Source organism: Prionailurus viverrinus, chromosome B4 (genome assembly GCF_022837055.1).
Source record: "Prionailurus viverrinus isolate Anna chromosome B4, UM_Priviv_1.0, whole genome shotgun sequence".
Classification (NCBI taxonomy): Eukaryota; Metazoa; Chordata; class Mammalia; order Carnivora; family Felidae; genus Prionailurus; species Prionailurus viverrinus.
Window position 1 is genome coordinate 120,110,342 of NC_062567.1, and position 19,824 is coordinate 120,130,165.

General features: G+C 36.8%; 1 protein-coding gene across 3 annotated transcripts in view; it reads right to left on the reverse strand.

Moving 5' to 3' along the window:
- Window positions 1-11,300: 11,300 nt before the first annotated feature.
- The window catches only part of IGF1 (insulin like growth factor 1), a 77,849-nt gene continuing 69,325 nt past the window's right edge, over window positions 11,301-19,824 (reverse strand). For all 3 annotated transcript variants that reach the window (XM_047868258.1, XM_047868257.1, XM_047868259.1), the window contains one exon: window positions 11,301-17,902. In XM_047868258.1, the coding sequence (XP_047724214.1) occupies window positions 17,843-17,902 (60 nt within the window). In that variant the 3' untranslated portion in view covers window positions 11,301-17,842. The remainder of the gene's footprint in view (window positions 17,903-19,824) is intronic.

Here is a 19,824-nt window from a genome sequence, read left to right on the forward strand (position 1 = left end):
GCCCTTCATAAGTTTACAAGAATTGAAATTATACCATGCTTACTTTCAGACCACAATGCTATGAAGCTTGAAATCAACCACAGAAAAAAGTCTGGAAAACCTCCAAAAGCATGGAGGTTAAAGAACACCCTACTAACGAATGAGTGGGTCAACCAGACAATTAGAGAAGAAATTAAAAAATATATGGAAACAAACGAAAATGAAAATACAACAATCCAAACGCTTTGGGACGCAGCAAAGGCGGTCCTGAGAGGAAAATACATTGCAATCCAGGCCTATCTCAAGAAACAAGAAAAATCCCAAATACAAAATCTAAAAGCACACCTAAAGGAACTAGAAGCAGAACAGCAAAGGCAGCCTAAGCCCAGCAGAAGAAGAGAAATAATAAAGATCAGGGCAGAAATAAACAATATAGAAACTAAAAAAACTGTAGAGCAGATCAACAAAACCAAGAGTTGGTTTTTTGAAAAAATAAACAAAATTGACAAACCTCTAGCCAGGCTTCTCAAAAAGAAAAGGGAGATGACCCAAATAGATAAAATCATGAATGAAAATGGAATTATTACAACCAATCCCTCAGAGATACAAACAATTATCAGGGAATACTATGAAAAATTATATGCCAACAAACTGGACAACCTGGAAGAAATGGACAAATTCCTGAACACCCACACTCTTCCAAAACTCAATCAGGAGGAAATAGAAAGCTTGAACAGACCCATAACCAGCGAAGAAATTGAATCGGTTATCAAAAATCTCCCAACAAATAAGAGTCCAGGACCAGATGGCTTCCCAGGGGAGTTCTACCAGACGTTTAAAGCAGAGATAATACCTATCCTTCTCAAGCTATTCCAAGAAATAGAAAGGGAAGGAAAACTTCCAGACTCATTCTATGAAGCCAGTATTACTTTGATTCCTAAACCAGACAGAGACCCAGTAAAAAAAGAGAACTACAGGCCAATATCCCTGATGAATATGGATGCAAAAATTCTCAATAAGGTACTAGCAAATCGAATTCAACGGCATATAAAAAGAATTATTCACCATGATCAAGTGGGATTCATTCCTGGGATGCAGGGCTGGTTCAACATTCGCAAATCAATCAACGTGATACATCACATTAACAAAAAAAAGAGAAGAACCATATGATCCTGTCAATCGATGCAGAAAAGGCCTTCGACAAAATCCAGCACCCTTTCTTAATAAAAACCCTTGAGAAAGTCGGGATAGAACGAACATACTTAAAGATCATAAAAGCCATTTATGAAAAGCCCACAGCTAACATCATCCTCAACGGGGAAAAACTGAGAGCTTTTTCCCTGAGATCAGGAACACGACAAGGATGCCCACTCTCACCGCTGCTGTTTAACATAGTGCTGGAAGTTCTAGCATCAGCAATCAGACAACAAAAGGAAATCAAAGGCATCAAAATTGGCAAAGATGAAGTCAAGCTTTCGCTTTTTGCAGATGACATGATATTATACATGGAAAATCCGATAGACTCCACCAAAAGTCTGCTAGAACTGATACAGGAATTCAGCAAAGTTGCAGGATACAAAATCAACGTACAGAAATCAGTTGCATTCTTATACACTAACAATGAAGCAACAGAAAGACAAATAAAGAAACTGATCCCATTCACAATTGCACCAAGAAGCATAAAATACCTAGGAATAAATCTAACCAAAGATGTAAAGGATCTGTATGCTGAAAACTATAGAAAGCTTATGAAGGAAATTGAAGAAGATTTAAAGAAATGGAAAGACATTCCCTGCTCATGGATTGGAAAAATAAATATTGTCAAAATGTCAATACTACCCAAAGCTATCTACACATTCAATGCAATCCCAATCAAAATTGCACCAGCATTCTTCTCGAAACTAGAACAAGCAATCCTAAAATTCATATGGAACCACAAAAGGCCCGGAATAGCCAAAGGAATTTTGAAGAAGAAGACCAAAGCAGGAGGCATCACAATCCCAGACTTCAGCCTCTACTACAAAGCTGTCATCATCAAGACAGCATGGTATTGGCACCAAAACAGACACATAGACCAATGGAATAGAATAGAAACCCCAGAACTAGACCCACAAACGTATGGCCAACTCATCTTTGACAAAGCAGGAAAGAACATCCAATGGAAAAAAGACAGCCTCTTTAACAAATGGTGCTGGGAGAACTGGACAGCAACATGCAGAAGGTTGAAACTAGACCACTTGCTCACACCATTCACAAAAATAAACTCAAAATGGATAAAGGACCTAAATGTGAGACAGGAAACCATCAAAACCTTAGAGGAGAAAGCAGGAAAAGACCTCTCTGACCTCAGCCGTAGCAATCTCTTACTCGACACATCCCCAAAGGCAAGGGAATTAAAAGCAAAAGTGAATTACTGGGACCTTATGAAGATAAAAAGCTTCTGCACAGCAAAGGAAACAACCAACAAAACTAAAAGGCAACCAACGGAATGGGAAAAGATATTCGCAAATGTATCGGACAAAGGGCTAGTATCCAAAATCTATAAAGAGCTCACCAAACTCCACACCCGAAAAACAAATAACCCAGTGAAGAAATGGGCAGAAAACATGAATAGACACTTCTCTAAAGAAGACATCCGGATGGCCAACAGGCACATGAAAAGATGTTCAGCGTCGCTCCTTATCAGGGAAATACAAATCAAAACCACACTCAGGTATCACCTCACGCCAGTCAGAGTGGCCAAAATGAACAAATCAGGAGACTATAGATGCTGGAGAGGATGTGGAGAAACGGGAACCCTCTTGCACTGTTGGTGGGAATGCAAATTGGTGCAGCCGCTCTGGAAAGCAGTGTGGAGGTTCCTCAGAAAATTAAAAATAGACCTACCCTATGACCCAGCAATAGCACTGCTCGGAATTTATCCAAGGGATACAGGAGTGCTGATGCATAGGGCCACTTGTACCCCAATGTTCATAGCAGCACTCTCAACAATAGCCAAATTATGAAAGAGCCTAAATGTCCATCAACTGATGAATGGATAAAGAAATTGTGGTTTATATACACAATGGAATATTACGTGGCAATGAGAAAAAATGAAATATGGCCTTTTGTAGCAACGTGGATGGAACTGGTGAGTGTGATGCTAAGTGAAATAAGCCATACAGAGAAAGACAGATACCATATGGTTTCACTCTTATGTGGATCCTGAGAAACTTAACAGGAACCCATGGGGGAGGGGAAGGAAAAAAAAAAAAAAAGAGGTTAGAATGGGAGAGAGCCAAAGCATAAGAGACTTAAAAACTGAGAACAAACTGAGGGTTGATGAGGGGTGGGAGGGAGGAGAGTGTGGGTGATGGGTATTGAGGAGGGCACCTTTTGGGATGAGCACTGGGTGTTCTATGGAAACCAATTTGTCAATAAATTTCACAAAAAAAAAAATAAAAATAATTTTAAGAACAAAAAAAAAAAAAAAAAAAAGATATTTAAAGCCCTTCATCCAATACCTGGCACATAGAATTCCTCAAGAAATGGTTGCTGCTGCTATTGTTTATATTTTAATTGTTTTTATTTTATATGTTTATAATAAATAATATATTATTATTGTTTATATATCTTATTATTATTGTTTATTATATTTTTTCATCACAAAATCCTACCACATTTTCCTCAGGCCCCAGCTCAAGTTTTCATTCATTTATTCATACATCTCATGAATCTTTATTGAGGACCTTATATATATCAGAAACTGTTGTAGGTGCTAGAGATACATCACTGAGGTCAACCAACAGTAAGCAAGCCAATACATAAGCATATGTATAATATAGAGCCAGTGGGAAGTGCTATGGGGCAGGGTAAGGGGATCAAAAGGCCAAGACAGGGTATGCTATTTTAGATCGAGGCCAGGGATGGCATCTTTTCTTTTTCAGTGAAAGCTGTGTGAAGTAGGAAGATCCATGGGAATACCTGGGAGAAAGAGAAAGTACTTTGTTCATGTATTTATTTCCCATCTCACTCTTACTGTAATATACGACTATACTATACTATTACTATCATATAATGTTTTTTTCACGACTATATTCCCAATGGTACCTCTCACACATTAGAACTCAATGAATTCCTATGAGATGAAAGCCAAATCCCTGCCTTCAGAGAATCTAAATATGGTTGATGGATAAGTGTTACATAGAGGAAAAATAAACTAATGATGGATTAGTAGAGAATTAGATTCCTCATGAATGTATTGCTAATGAGGGGTTCAGGAATTTAAAAGAGTGAAAAATCCAGGAAAATCCTGGCTTGAAATAGGCTAGAGAGACAGAATTTTAACATGGCTAGCCTTTGGATATTTGGAAAAGAAGGGGCACACTTTCCAGGTAGGGTGAATGGTTTATGCAAAGGTGGGATACATGTCAAAAGTTTAGTTGTAGTAGATATTGGGAAAATTTAAGATATCAGATTGGACATTTGAGACATCAGTATGTAGTCACTGAGGTTTTTGAGAAGATATGCTAACTAGGATTTTTAGAATTTTATATAAAATAGATTGGAGATGGGAGAGCTTATAGGCAGTCATTGCAACTGTTCAGAAGGCAGTAGGTGTTGCACTATGGTGATGTCTTTGGTGATAGACAGAAAGAGAGATATGAAAGATGTTTGAATAAAGATCTCAGGGGGATTTTGTTTTGGACTAAATATGCATTGGATGGTCAAATGTGTTGCTAAGGACAACTCCAAGGTTCTTAACTTGGTTGACTGAGTGATGGTGCCATAGACAAAAGTTCCAAATGGTAAATTCCTTTCAGGGGTAGGGGTTGAGAGAGGAAAGTGGGTAGAAGTCAAAGTGATGGAAGATATCCAAGTGGAAATTTCCAGTAAGACTTCAGATGACTAAGGGATTTAGAGAATGTAGTCTCTTTCCAAATATTTTTTTTCTTTTTGCCTATATAGAAAGTGTTTACTTTATGTGTTTTCCTGTGGCTCTGTTGATTACATTCTTATGTGTGGTTTGAAGCTCCTCTGCTTCAAACCTGTATTTGTTTTGGGCATGGTTGGAGTAGGGTGCTAATGAGCCCAAGGTCATGGGTTTGATCCCCAGAAGGGCCAGTTAGTTTCATGGAGAGGAAAACTGTGTTCTGTGGTTCACAGACTTCACCCCTAATCCTGTCTACTTGTCTCTAAACTATGTAGCATTGGTCCCAAGGCAGGGGACATGAAAAAGTATGAGTGATTATGTGCAATCCATTAAAACTACTGGACGAGTGGCTTCACGTGGGTTTATCTGGGTTACTTCTTCAAGAAATTTTGTTTGCCTTTCTTCAGAGATCATATTTTCAGAGACAACGTCATGACCAAATGCACATGGAACAGTATTGTTTATGGCCACCCACATCTGTTTTACCACATTTATTTACTTCTCAGGTAAAACGCAGTATGATGATCCAAGAATGTGTTGTTCAGTGCAAGTGTCTTCTTGGAAGTATTTGAATATTATCAGTCTGACTTTGGGAATTGGCTTACTAATATTGTACAAATAAACCCTGGAGAACATGAATGTGCCCAAAAGACTCTCTAAGCAAACCTTTTACTGACATATTTTCCTTATCTTATCAGGCTGCTCTAGCTTGCTGCATACTCTTACTGGGAAATACAAGTCTACACTCAGAATTCTTGCGAAATGATCATACGTGGATGCAGCATAGAATGTGCTGTGTTTAAAAGAGTGATGGTGTTCATAGAACAACCTTTGGACAAACCCACAGAAGGCATCTTCTACATAAGTACAGAGTTGCCAAGATTTGCTGGGATAGCATCTGAAGTCTGTTTTGTGGATACTGCATTTTCAAAAATCAATCCTAGAGGTTCTCAAATTGCTTTTCCAGTTGACTGATACACCCCTGGGTCCTTTTGGGTTGCAAGAGCAACCCAAAGAAGATTTGGAATAATGTTACACACATATTGAAAGATTCAAACTAAATCCTCAGTTTAAGAAGCACTTGAAAATAGGTTCACTTTTCTTTCAGGGACTCTTGTGTTTGCAACATCAGGGATATTTCTACTTGACATTATGGAAAATTTGAAAGGCTGAGTAGTAAGAGACTAGACCATCAAATATTATTTAACAGGTTGCCAAAAATTACAGTGATGACTTAGAAGAATACGGCATGGAACAAATATGACTAAAAGCAAAAGGTAGAATAACTGAAGTTATATGCTGATGAATTCAGGAAAACTGATTAAAAAGTTATTGGTATTTAGGTTGTGCATAATGAAACACAAGGGACTTATTTGCATTGTTTTCTTGAACTTATAGTAAAAGAGTAGTTATTTTGATATTATATAGGGACAGCCTGAAAATACCATATAAGCTCTTAAAAATCATTATATGGAAAGTTTGTACCTCTGATGGCTGGGCTGGGCCAGGATGAATAAAAAGAAAGTATCAGTGACACAGCAAGAAAATGCTGGGCTCACATTTGTGATGCAAGGATTTTTAGGTTCAAACAGTTCTTTTCACTTGATTTTGCTGTCAGAATCAAATTAAGGAAAAAAGTGGTCACTTGGTCAGTGTCAGAAAAGTTGAGGCCTTGAACCAGAGCGTACATAGGAAAGGGTGTGACAAGCCAATGGAGAGAGTTCTACCTTGGGTATCTTAGGTCTTTAATTACCTCTCTCATGACCAATAAGACAATGGAAGTAGAGATAATGAAGGAAATTGTACAAAAGTTAGGAATCACACTAAACAAGAGCTGATGAGCAGACCAATGCATAACTGTGCCAGTGTTTTAATCTAGCCATAGAGAAATTGAAAAGATGAAAAGAAAAAATTAATACAAAGTGATGAGTTTCCATAAAGGTTAATTTATTAAATTTAAGAAACTTCTCTTTATTCTGAGATTATATCCATGATATTTAAATGCATTCCCTTGTAACTACAGAAAGATTCTTTTTAAATGTCCTTACTGTAGTCAAATATATTTTTCTACTTTATGTCAATTTATACATTTATTTTTGGAAATTGCAATATTTTGAGAAATCTAGAAGTTTAGGGACTTGCATGATAATGTTCAATCCTCAAATACTAATATTAGGTAGACTATATTATTATTATTATTATTATTATTATTATTATTATTATTAATTTTTACAAAAGAGGAAACCGAGACTCACAGAAGTTGTTTTAATTTGTTCAAAGCAGCCAACTAGAAATGTCAGAACCACAACACAAACCCACATCTGCCTGATTTCGGTGCTCATGCTTCTTACCACCATGTTATCCCTGTGGGTATGAGTTAGGGTCCAGTGAGGGGAGCAGAAACCATTCTAGGTATTGTAAACAGAGGGTATTTAATACAGGTGATGGAAGAAATGAGTATCCAAATAAGAAAGGGGAGTCAACCCAGAGATCAACATCAGGAAGTCACTACCATCGTTGCAGACAGGAGATGGTGTTCCCATCTGAGAAAAACCATCTGGGTGGGTCTAGGTCCCCTCTGGGGACAGGGTGCTACTCAGGGTGGGAGCAGGAACCATGGAGGACTTGCCATCAGTGCCAAAGATGCTACTTGAAACAGAGAGAGAAAATGGGGAAAACACCCCAGCTTCTTCCTTCCTCCTGCCTTGCTTCTTTTGTCACAGTGCCTCTTATTAGGCAAACCTAGTCAGCAACCAGGGAACACAGGGACAGGGAAATGTTCCTTGTGAAATAGCGAATGAAGGGAATGTTGGGAAATGGGTATGAGTGCAAACAGATAAACATTCTAGTGTAAAATATGTACCTTTTACTGTGGCTGTGAGATCTAGAGATACCAGGAGAAACTTTTCAATATTAACAGTGTAAGAGAATTTATTTGGCATAGGAAGGGGATGGGAATGTTTCCATTCCCAAATGACCTTTAAAGCAGAGAGAGGCAGAAGAAATAAGAAGAGTATTTTGGTCTTGGGGTAACCCTGCCTTTGGGTATTTTAGGTTCTACGAGGGTGGCTGATGTAGAAGTTCTGGGCCAAATAAAGTGGCAGAGCACAACCCTGGGTATGGTTTCTGCTTCTGATACTGTTGTCTCCTTCCTTCTTTACAGGAACAATTACTTTCTCCTCACTCTCTCTCAGAGATTTGAGGTTGGGAAGGACAGTCCCATAGTTGTGGGGTGGAATGATAGATTCAACCATAGTACTTATATAGAGACTTGCCATGAATAGAGATGATGACCACCCCACACCCCACTCCCCATTTCCATTTGGAGAGAGACTGTTACTACTGTTCCCTGAGAAAGAGGTTGGGAGCTAAGTAGGAGCCACTGAGTTAAATAAACAAAGTAGAGCTAGGAAATTATAGGACAGTTACTCCATTTTTAACTTTCCTGGTAGTAGTCATTAAAAAGAGAAACCTCCTTTCTAGGCCACATTTCCTACCTTGCTTGAAATCCAAGGTCGAATTTTACTTCGGATGTGCTGCTGCAATTGTCTCAAATCCAATTTACATCTGTTTCTGTTTTTACTGATTGCTTTATTCTTTTCAAAATCATCTCATCCCATCACAGGGTGAAGGAAAGAACATTAAGAAACCAGATGTTATATTAACCATAACCATTATCCTTTATTGGATCCCAGAGAGATTTAATCTCTATCCATAAACAGGTGAGGAAGACACCGGCTTTCAGCTCAGCATTTATACTTTAAAGATGCCTCACTGAGAAGAGGGCAAACCCAGGGAGGATCCTAATTGATATGTATAGCCCAGTGGTTCAGTTCTGTCAAACCCAAAGCTCCCCTTTATGGAACAAATATTTTATGATATACCCTTTAATGCCCCAAAGAGAAATTCATAGATAATGCTGACATATACAACTTCAACAAAAAACAAAATGTTGCCTGAACCATAATATAAAGGAGAACTAAAATGAAAGTAGTTTATAATAGAATAACATGCATTACAAGATAGAAATGCTCAGGCACAACTCTATTAGAACACATAATGAAGTGGTCAGATGTTTACACTTATGTGGAGAATCATGAATGTGACAGCTGCAAGCAGACTGATCCGCTCAGAGAATGGAGAGATTCAAATAGCACAATTAGCATTGTCATCAATGATTTTTTTTTTTTCTAAAATAGTGGCAACACTGGGTAAAGTTCCAAATGAAATAAAGTACCACCTTCCTCTTAATTTACATGGTAATTACATTCCTGGAAAAAATCAGCTTATATTAAAGTTATGCAAAAATACTTTGAGCTTATGAATAAATTGGAGTTATAGTCTAGGCTTACGTGATTACAAATAGGTTTGTCATCTATGTGAAATGTCTGGAGTCCTAACCCCTGTCCAGCTAAATGCCAATAATGCCTTCCTCAATCATCATGACTGACAACCCCAAATGTCCTTACATGTTTCCAAAATGCCATTTGGGGCTAGCATTATACCCACTGGGAAGTCCTAGAGTGGTATAATTAAGGCCCTTTTGAAGGGCAGGGATATAAGAACATGTGTCTCATGAAACTCACCCCTTGAATCCACATTTGTCTATGAAGCCCCAATTCAACCATGTCCCTGGAGACCACACTGGCTATGATAAGCTGTCAAGAGAACAATAGGCATATTGTTGCCAAAGTTCTTGGTGAGATTCTTCATCATCAGCTTCTAGTTTTACTTATGTGGGAATGGTTCATTTCTGGACTGTATAAGGACCCAAGTCATACCTCCTCATTGAGGAATCCCGAGATTGGCTTACCATGGGATGTTACAATCACTATATGAGGGACTATCAGGAAGTGACACTGCAGTGTGAATGAGCAGAGAAATGGCGACAGGTAGGGTTGAAGGCCCAGTTAGATATGTTGGTTATTGAGCAAAAATGCTTACTTATGTTCAGAATATAATATTCATAAATTATCACTCAAAGGTGCAATTAACTATATTTTTTCCTATAGCATGTAAAACCAAACTTTAACAAGAATGTATCTGTCAGTATATGGAACTGACCTTGGGTCTGGATTGAGGCATGAATGGCAAAATAGTAAAAATGCAGATTTTGATGTCCTCAGTTCCAGATGCAAGCCCACCCTGCCTGTGACCTTCAGTAAGTTAAATAATGTCTTTGAGTTTCCATTTCTTCATCTGTAAAATAGGGTTCATAACAGTGCCTGACTCAGAATTTTTATAAGGACTAATGAGATAATAGAGGTAAACCACTTGGCATAGTGACTGACCCATAGTAAGTGCTCAGCAAATATTAATATTATTAATCAACAATATTACCACTCTTACAGATCTTACAGGAAAGCAAAAATGTCATTTTAAAAAAGCAGCTGCAATTTTGCTCAGACGACCTTGAAGGAAGACAAAATTCCTCTTAGGGACAGAATTGCTCTTTTGTTTAGGAAAAATCACCTTTGGGGCATATTCAGTAATAAAAAGTGAGCAGGCCCTCCTCCCACTCCCACCAGGAGTGAAGCTGTGACGGGGAAGATTGCTCTGCATGAGAATGAAATAGAATGTCCTTGAAAGTTCTTTCTAAGGGAGAGTTTGAAGGATTGGATAGGAAGTAATTCCAGGCAGAGTTTGCTGAGGAGAGGAAGGGGTCTTACTAAAATGACAAGAGACACTTAAGCAGCCAGAGATTCCTTAATGGATTTTAGTGACAGTGATGTTTGACATTGGCAGCAGATTTCTGCCCCATGCTTAATTGCCTCCCACTTCATCATCCCCAGAGCCTTCAGTGAAAGGCGGTACCCACATTAGCCTAGTGTGAAGGAAGGGAGAAAAGTATTGTCTAGGGGGGAAGGTGGAGAGAAACAATGCGGTTAGAAGCTCATGGCCACTGGAAGCAAGATGCTGAGCACAAATAGGACAAGGAGGCCTGGAAAATGTCAGTGTCAAAGGAGAGCCGCAGAAACTCTGAGGGAGTCACAGAGTAACGGTGAGCTGCACGTGGGAAAATAATAAACTGGTATTGCTAGGAGTTTCTTAAAATAAGTACGAGACTCCTGAGCCTTTTAGACATTTAGGTAACTTTCCAAATAGTTCATGGGAGGTTTAAGAAAGGCAAATAGAATGAAATGCTTTCATATAACAAGAGGGAAATTACTGATCTTTCCACTTTGTGCTTCCACAAATACTGCTATGAGTTTGATATTCAGTAAAGAGTTAGAAAAATTTATTGAAATAAAAACCCAATGCTGAGAGACCACATTCTCATGGAACCACACAATATTGGGAGTGTATTGAATGCTACTTGTAGGTGTGTCCTACATGATAGAAAATCTTTTCCCAGACCATTTGTGTCATGGATTATAACTCACTGTTGGGTTACAGTGAGTGGGGTCAGTTACTTAAACCTGCTTTATTGTTAATGCATATATTGTACAATTCATACATCTTTTACATAGTTTGTACAAGTTCTTTGAAACATTTATTGTTAAATATAATCTGTAAATTCTATAAGATATCTCCATCCTGGTATATGATTAGTTTTATTTTTCTGGGTAAATTTTTTTGTTTATTTGTTGCAGTGATTTAATTAATAAAAATGCTACATAACAATAGAATTCTTAAGGAATGACACATTACACCAACATTGTCCAAAAGAACTAATTAATCAAACATGATTCATTTTAATGTAATTACTAAAGAAAGATATATCATTTTATTATGACGCTCTAGCCATACATTTTTCCAAATATGGTTACTTAACAGTAAATGTAAGATAACGATTCAGTTAGTTACAGTTTTAGAAGTCATTAGGATTGATATCCTCTGCCATAAGTGAATAATGATTTCAAATGCAATCAGAATTAATTTAATAAAAAATGCCTTTGAACTAAGACAGATATAATGAATGACCAATCATTATTTTCTTGTTCCAAAGTATCAGGGAAAAATTCAGTGTCTGTAAGTGTCTTTATCACACCTGGTTTGTAGGTGTGAAAAAACAAACAAACATATGAATCAAAACACATGATATAATCCCAGTTCTCATAGTTCATTAACTCTCTTAGTAACAAAAGATCTGATATGGTACTTGGGCCTTTATGTAAACTGAATACAAGCTGCATGGTGTTTGAAAGTTTTTAATATTTTGAATAGACATTTTAATGATACACAGACACAGATAAGAGATGTGAGTAGACAGTTTGAGGTTGCAGACTCCCTCCTGCAGTGTGTTTAGCAGCAGGTACAAGATAAATATCCAAACAAAATCAGATTAAGAGATTCACAGAAGTGACTTTGCACTGGGTAGGTAAAGGGGGCCAGTGGGTGGCTTGGAAGGGATTTTGAGTTTTGTTTTTATTTTTCCTACTTTTACATCAGTGTAGTTTGGGTAAAAGAAAATTAATATAATGTTTACTTTTAGGCTGCAGTAGGCCTGGGCAATTAAAAAAAAGGGCAGATTCTAAGTCTTATGAAAGGTCATTTTGAAGGTGACAGGTGATTCAGCAAGGACTAAGTAGGAGAAACTATCTCCATCTTAAATCACATTTCAATTGGGCAGTAACATTTGGACTTTTGTGTTCTCCATTTTCAAATGAAACAATTTTTTTTTTCCCTTCAAAGACCTTATCAATGACAGCTGAAGAATGACAGCTGACAGGGAGAAAGAAGGACCATGTTTAAGATCAATGTGTAACCATAAATTAAGAGGGAACATGAGGAGTATTTATTTTTAAAGAGGTCCCTTTAATTCCAGGGTTTCAGCCTGGTCACCCCTTTATAAAATTTTGAGGGAGATACTAAATGAATGACTGGGAGGAATAGAAACAGTTTCAAAAACTCCCTGGGCCTCTGTCTTATCTATGAGAGGTTTCCCCAAAAAAGTATTGTTCCAGATAGGACTTGGTTATTTCAGTTGGTATCTTTATCCTGTACCATATGCACTTAAAGCTTCAGACAGTCTTCTCATATCCTTTTTTTTTAAATAGAAATCACACACACAAAAAATACCTATGTATCAGTTTCTAATACCTAATAGGAAAGTCTTTTAGAATATTAAAATAGCAATAAGCAAATATGTACTATAAGATTAAACACTAGCATTGAAAACAAACAAACCAAAAACAAAGAATCAACTAAATTTTCTTCTCGTTTTTGCCCCCTCATATTCTGAACTTCATGATCATTGCAGGCAAGGGGCATAAAGAATTCTTGTATTAAAAAATCAGATTTATCTTTTGAAAATATTGTTGGGAAAGCACAGGTGATTTGAGTGGGAATGTTCTTTCTTATGAAAAGAGCCAAACAGGATCTGTCTCTAATAAATTAGTATACTCTTTTAAGATTAAAAATAGCAAAAACATTTTAAATAGTCTGATTATAGTTTCAACAAGTCAAACATACACTTCTATCTAGCCTATAGTTTTAAAGAGTCTATGTGGGTTTAACTTATCATCCCTCACTCCAATATAAAAAAAGAAAAGAAGAACCAAGTCATTTTTGAACATTAAGATATTCATAAAGACTGTATAAAGTAAAAAACAAAACAAAACAAAAAACCCCAAAACAAAAAAATCTTCACAGATTGTTAGCCATCTCTTTCAACGATTTCTCATAAATTCTTCTCTTTCCTTATCAGTAGATAACCCCCATCTCATAAGGAAATACTTTCCAACACTTCCCAATGAGATCAGTGATTGCTTTTTATGAGAGCTACTGCTCTTTGAGATGTTTAGATGAAGGGAGAATATCTTCTATAAACCAGTAAATGCCAAAGAATGACTTAAGGGGGATATGGCAGAAGCTATTTTTAGCAGATTTAATCTATGCATTTTTTCTCTTTGTTTTTATTTTCTCCACTTGCTGAATATTCGTTTTTAGAGCAGAGAGCACAAAAATCAATAAGTAACTTTATCATCTTTTGTTCTGCCAGTTGCCTGTAAGGTCCTCCCCACCCTCCATTTATACTCTATGCTCTTGATTAAGGTATTTAGATTGGATAATATATTGCTAATTTTTCTGAGTTTGAGAGCCAGCAGAATAATGGAGGCTTCTAACTTAAGAAAAATGCCATCTTCTGCCTCCACACCCCCAAACTCACAATTTGGTGAACAGTACGCTACTTGTGAGTGATAAAAAGTTGAAAGGTGGTGGTGACTAGATCTAATGCTATTTTATTAAGCCATCTATCTATAGAATTGTTGTTTTCATACTTTAAAAAAATATGTCTATGCTTTCTTTTTTTTCTTTTTTTTCTCTTTTTTTTTTTTTTTTAGTCAAGTACTTTCTTAAAGAAACAATAGCACCACATTGGCATAGCTGGCCAAACAATAAATGGGAAAGCAAAATGTGCTACATCTTCCATTCAAGCAGTCTCCCAAGTGCATAAACTAGTAACAGAAACCCTGGAGCCACAGTGCATGAGATGGTTTCATCTACATAAACATTGACATTCCAAGGAGGGGATGGATTCTCAAGGGAGGCCAGGCTTTTTTTTTTTTTTTTCAATAAGATTTTCCAAGGAAGTGATTTCTTCTGAGTATTCCATTGGACTCTTAGGATGAGCATGTGTGTGTGTGTGTGTGTGTGTGTGTGTGTGTGTGTGTATACATACATGCACATGCATGTGTGTATGGAGGAGTGGGTATTGCAAATTTTTCTCTTATCTCTAGAAGAGTAGATTCTGATGTAAAGATACATTAACTTTTTCAGTGGAGCCTCCTCATCTTAAAGTCTTCAAAAGATACTGTTCTATTATTTGGGGAATTGGGAACAGAGATTTGATGTAGGTAATTCAGTATTGTCAGTTAAACTAGAACTAAGTCTGTTATTACCAATATTGACAGCTTTTTCATAAACATTTTGAAATTGCCTCATTTGAGAAATCAAAAGCAAAGCTTATAAAAGTTTTGACTTGTGAAATTTCAGGTGCTCCTTTCTATCAATCCTGTGTCATTCTGCTGTAGAGTATGGCATCAACTGACTTTTGAAGTTTTACATTGATTTGTCTTCTAGTTTTATTTCATTTTAAAATAAGATAGTTGAGTTGGTATAATTAGTTAATTTTTAATTCATTGATTTATGATATAAAGGAGAGGATTATATGTTGGAAAAATTAAGAAAGATAATATGACTTTGCACATTTAAGCTTTCCTCACTGGGGTATTTTTGGCTGTGAATAGAATTATTAAGTGAATCAAATAAGTCATAGACACTCTTAGAATTACCATATTCAACTGTGTCTGGAAACTCATAGGTCTGCAGAGGATTACAGGTAAAGTTTTGCTGGGAAACAGTAATGTTAGAAGGTATACATAAAGAACATGAAATAGAAACCAGAAGTGCCATTTTGGGAAGAGGGGTCAAGCACCTAATTCCATAGAACACATCTGTCTGGAAAATAGATGAAGGGCAAAAATGAGTTACAGTTTCTTTTACATTTGTCTGTGGTGATCAGAACATTGCTCAGCATGACAGAGGTGCTCAATTCAAATAATGCTGAGGGTCTGAGGATTTAAACACTTTTTGGCTGAGCAGGGGTACCTGCTCTATAGGCCTTCTTTTGGGTATGTTTGAAGATCCAGGAAGTCAGACTTTTTCTGGTCTCTCAACCCTGAGGTGAACCAGTGGGATGAAAACTAAAGATGTTATTTTTGTTTTCTATGTACACTTTCTAAGAATAAAAGGGATACAATTTGCATGAAGTAATCAAGCCTGGTTGCTTTTCACCAAAAAGTTTGAAGGCAGATAAAAAGATCTAAATGATGGATGATTCATTGTTCTAATAAGAAAATCTTGATAAGTAGATGGGAAACATTTTCTAGGCCACCATGGGCCTGTCCTCTCTGTTGGATTTTCTTGATATCAATTTTCAGTTGAATGGATAAGATGCACCCACAGCGGGTCAGGGGTCACTTCTGTAAGCAGACATGAAGGAAAATTTCTAGTTTTGAAGGAAAATTTTGCCTCTCAACTAGCAACTCTAGTCAAGTATATTTTAACATAAATTAAAAAAATATATATGTATAAGTAAATACAGCTAAGGAGAAGCACAAATTTATTAATTTTGTGATTTTTAAAAATTAGATATTATTTAAATATTTGAAATCTTAAATATTTGAAACCATTTTTTTAGACTGCCCAAAGAGAAAGAATAACTATATTGTTCAAAATGAATAAAGTATCATTTATAATATCGCAAAAAGTATTACCACATTACTAGTAACTGCCCGGAAGAGTCAGATGGAGTAGTTGCTGTTTCACTGGTGGAAATCTTTTTTTTTTTCCTTTTCCTTTCTCTCTTTTCACTTTGTATTCATAAATCCAAACGCAGAATTCAGATCAAATGTAAATCAGACATTTCTAAGTTATTTTGAAAAGTGTTTTAAAGGAGATGGAGCTGTTAGCTTTTAACAACTAGATAGTTGGATAGTTCATTGGATAGCTTCATTGACAAGAATGAGCATGTCAGGAGCATTTGGCTAATCAATTTTCTAGCTATATTGCGGATGGGCTGTTTATAGAATTCCTGGCATCCCAGCAACTCAAGGGCTCTGACCGTGTGCCCTCATAGCAACCCAGGAGAAAATCTGGAGCTTTATCTTTTTAATCCTCATACCACCCCTGTGAGGTAGGTAGATGGCATATTGCCCCCATTTTGTAGATGAGGAAACTGAGGCACAGAGAGGTGAAGTGACTTGCCCAAAGTCACACAGCGGTGAGTCCAAGACAGAGTCGGCAGATGGTTGTTTCTTCAGTGAGAAATAGAAACCAGGACATTAAATTCCTAGCCTTCTGCGTTTTCCACTCCTCTCTAGACTCACCAATCAAATTTGCATCAGCGGACTTTGTGTCTTAAGTTTCTCTTGGAAGGCATAATTGCAGGAATTTTGCCTTCTTTCCCAAATGGATGGATTTTTAGTACCCTTCCCCTTTGTGTCATTTTTGGCTCCAGGCTTCTTTTGTTTTGCTTTCACCTTTTACCGTTTTGGCCAGACTCTTTCATATAACAAACTACAAAATAGCACCATTGTACTAAAAAACAGAGTTTTACATACTGTTTGTGATATATCTTGTATTCTTGATATGCTAAATTTACATAGTGCTCTATATGGAAAAAATAAAAAGAGAGAAATTACTAATCAGGTTGCACACTAACTCATCATTTGAAAGAAGTGTTGAGAGTTTGAGACTTTCTATGCTTAAAACATATGCCTAAAAATGATTGGCCTCAAAACTGCAACTACTTGCATTTTTTTAGCAAGATGTGGAAAAATAAAGCTTTGTGTCTAAAATAAATGCATCCAACTTATATTTGGTACAAATGCCACAGATGGAATCTTTTGGGTTAAAATCTTTTGGGTGTGCTACTTGACTGCTTGTTACTGCTCTTGAGGAGGCCAAATTTGGCAAATATAAAGATGATGAGGTGGGAGAGGGGGTGAAGATAGACAAACAAGATTATCAGACACTGTAAAACAAACAGCCTGTGTTGCGTAGAAAGAAGTGCAAATAAAAAAAAATTAATAAACCACTTAGACAAGGCTGCTGAATGAATGGCTCCAGCAGCCAAGACTCAGAGACAAATTTAGTGCAACTGGATCTATACAACGCCCATGCATTTGTGGCTCTTGAGAGGCAGGGACTAAGAAATATATACATATATATTTCTTTTTTTCTCTATAGAACATTATTGTTAAAGGATCAACAGCAATCTACCAACTCCAGGACCATTTTTGCAAGGTGCAAAGCTTTTAACAATCACTCTTAAAGACAATGTTGGAATGTTTACTTGCGTATTTCATTGGGGGGAAATGCCCATCTTTTGAAATGTCATCAAACTTATTTTTTGGTAGGTCTTCTGGTGTTTATCAGGTAACTCATACAGAGCAAAGGATCCTGCCGGTGGCATGTCATTCTTCACAATTCAGGACGGTCTTCCTACATTCTGTAGTTCTTGTTTCCCGCACTCCCTCTACTTGCGTTCTTCAAATGTACTTCCTAAAAATAAAGGAGAAAAAGTGACATTAACTTGAGGTTTTATGTACCCTACCCATCTATTTGTAACATGGGGTCTCAACCTTTCCTATTTTATGCCTCATCAGTCAATCTCATAGAGAGCTTGGGTCTGTTTTTTTTTCCTAAGAAAGAAGTGGATAAGCCTTTAGTTTTTAGTTTAGTCGAACCTCACTCAGGCTACTTTTATGTCCCTTGGTGTCATGAGGACCACAAATTGCTTTATGAACGCACAGAAATATGTTTCTATTCAACTGCTGCCATCACAGTTTCGTTGACAGGTAGGAGATTCTGAAAAATTGAGAATTCTGGCCTGTGGCATCTTTCCCTGGTGAAAGAAAAATAAAAAAATAAAAATTTAAAAAGGAACACATTCTGGGGTAATCCTCTATTGTTTTATTGCATTTTGTTCTGTTTTAATTATTGTAAAAAGGAGACATTTCTTTTTCATTTTTATTTTTTTCTTCTTTGGACAGAGGGAAAGTTTTAGAAGTAGAAGATTGGGAGGTTTTATAATTGATTTAGAATCTATCAAATCACAGACATACTGAGCTGGGTTCAAATCTTGGCTCTTCCATGTTTAGTTATGTGTGAACTTGTGCAAATGGCAGTCTTTTGTGTCTCAGTTTCATCTATAAACTGGCATAATAATAGTTCCTACCTGTAGGATTAAGAATTAAAGAATTAGGGGGGTGGGAGGGAGGGGAGGGTGGGTGATGGGCATTGAGGAGGGCACCTGTTGGGATGAGCACTGGGTATTGTATGGAAACCAATTTGACAATAAATTTCATATTAAAAAAAGAATTAAAGAATTAGTATTAGTATATAAGTAAACTTATAATAGTTCTGGCACATGGTAAGCACCATGTAAGTATCAGCTATTATTATTATTATTATTATTATTATTTACTCATTATTATTATTTTTTCATCTTCATTGGAAAGTCACCTTCCTGGACTAAAAACCCTGGTTCCTTGCTTTGGTGCTACCATTCACTTATTAGCAAACAATGCTGTTATCCAAGGAATATTGAGTTTTGCTTAAAATAGAAGCCCTAGAGAGACGTGTTTGTCTGTTCACTGTTATATCCGTATGTCCGAAACATGCTTGGAATATTGCAGTTGCTCAATAAATAGCTAGAGAATTAATTAAATGGATGACCATAATGGACCCTGTAATAATGTGAAGAATGAAGTCATTATGCTTTTCCTATGGTTATTATTTTATCTATGAATATATTTAAATAGCAAAGTTTATTTAGACAAATCAGATGTGAATTAAATCCAGGAAGAAATGGCATTTGCATGCATAAACATAAGGTGCTTCTCCTCTTGGTTTCACCTCTAGCCAGGAGGACCTTAGAGGAGAACATAATGAATAGTTATTGGTACAAAGTGAGGTCAAGAATCCGCAGTATCCCTTTTCCCCAGAACATGTTTTCATCATGACCCAAAACAAGAGTGCTTATTATGATGTCTGGAATCTCCAAATTCTTCCTCCTGGCTAAGGTAATGACCTCTCAATCCAATCATTCTTAGGAACTTAGAGGTCATTGTAAGGACCTTGGAGATTGCTCAGACCTGAGACCTGCAGAGTGTGAGAAGCTGGAACAAAATTAACTACAGTCTCTGGAAATAATATCTATTGGCTAAGGCCCATAGAGATTGGTAATTTTTCTTACACATATTTTCCAGCTCTACCTGGAACATTAGAGTTATCACCAAGTCCTTCAAAAAAACTAGTTAGCACTTTGTAAGTTGGTGGTCAATATCCTGTACTGACTGAATAGAAGGAAGATAGCGTCATTGTATAAATATGTTTATTAAAATAACTAGCTCAGTGGCCATCGAAAAAAGCTTGTGGGAGGAAGTTTGGCATTTGTACAGGATAGCTTGAAATGCCATCTG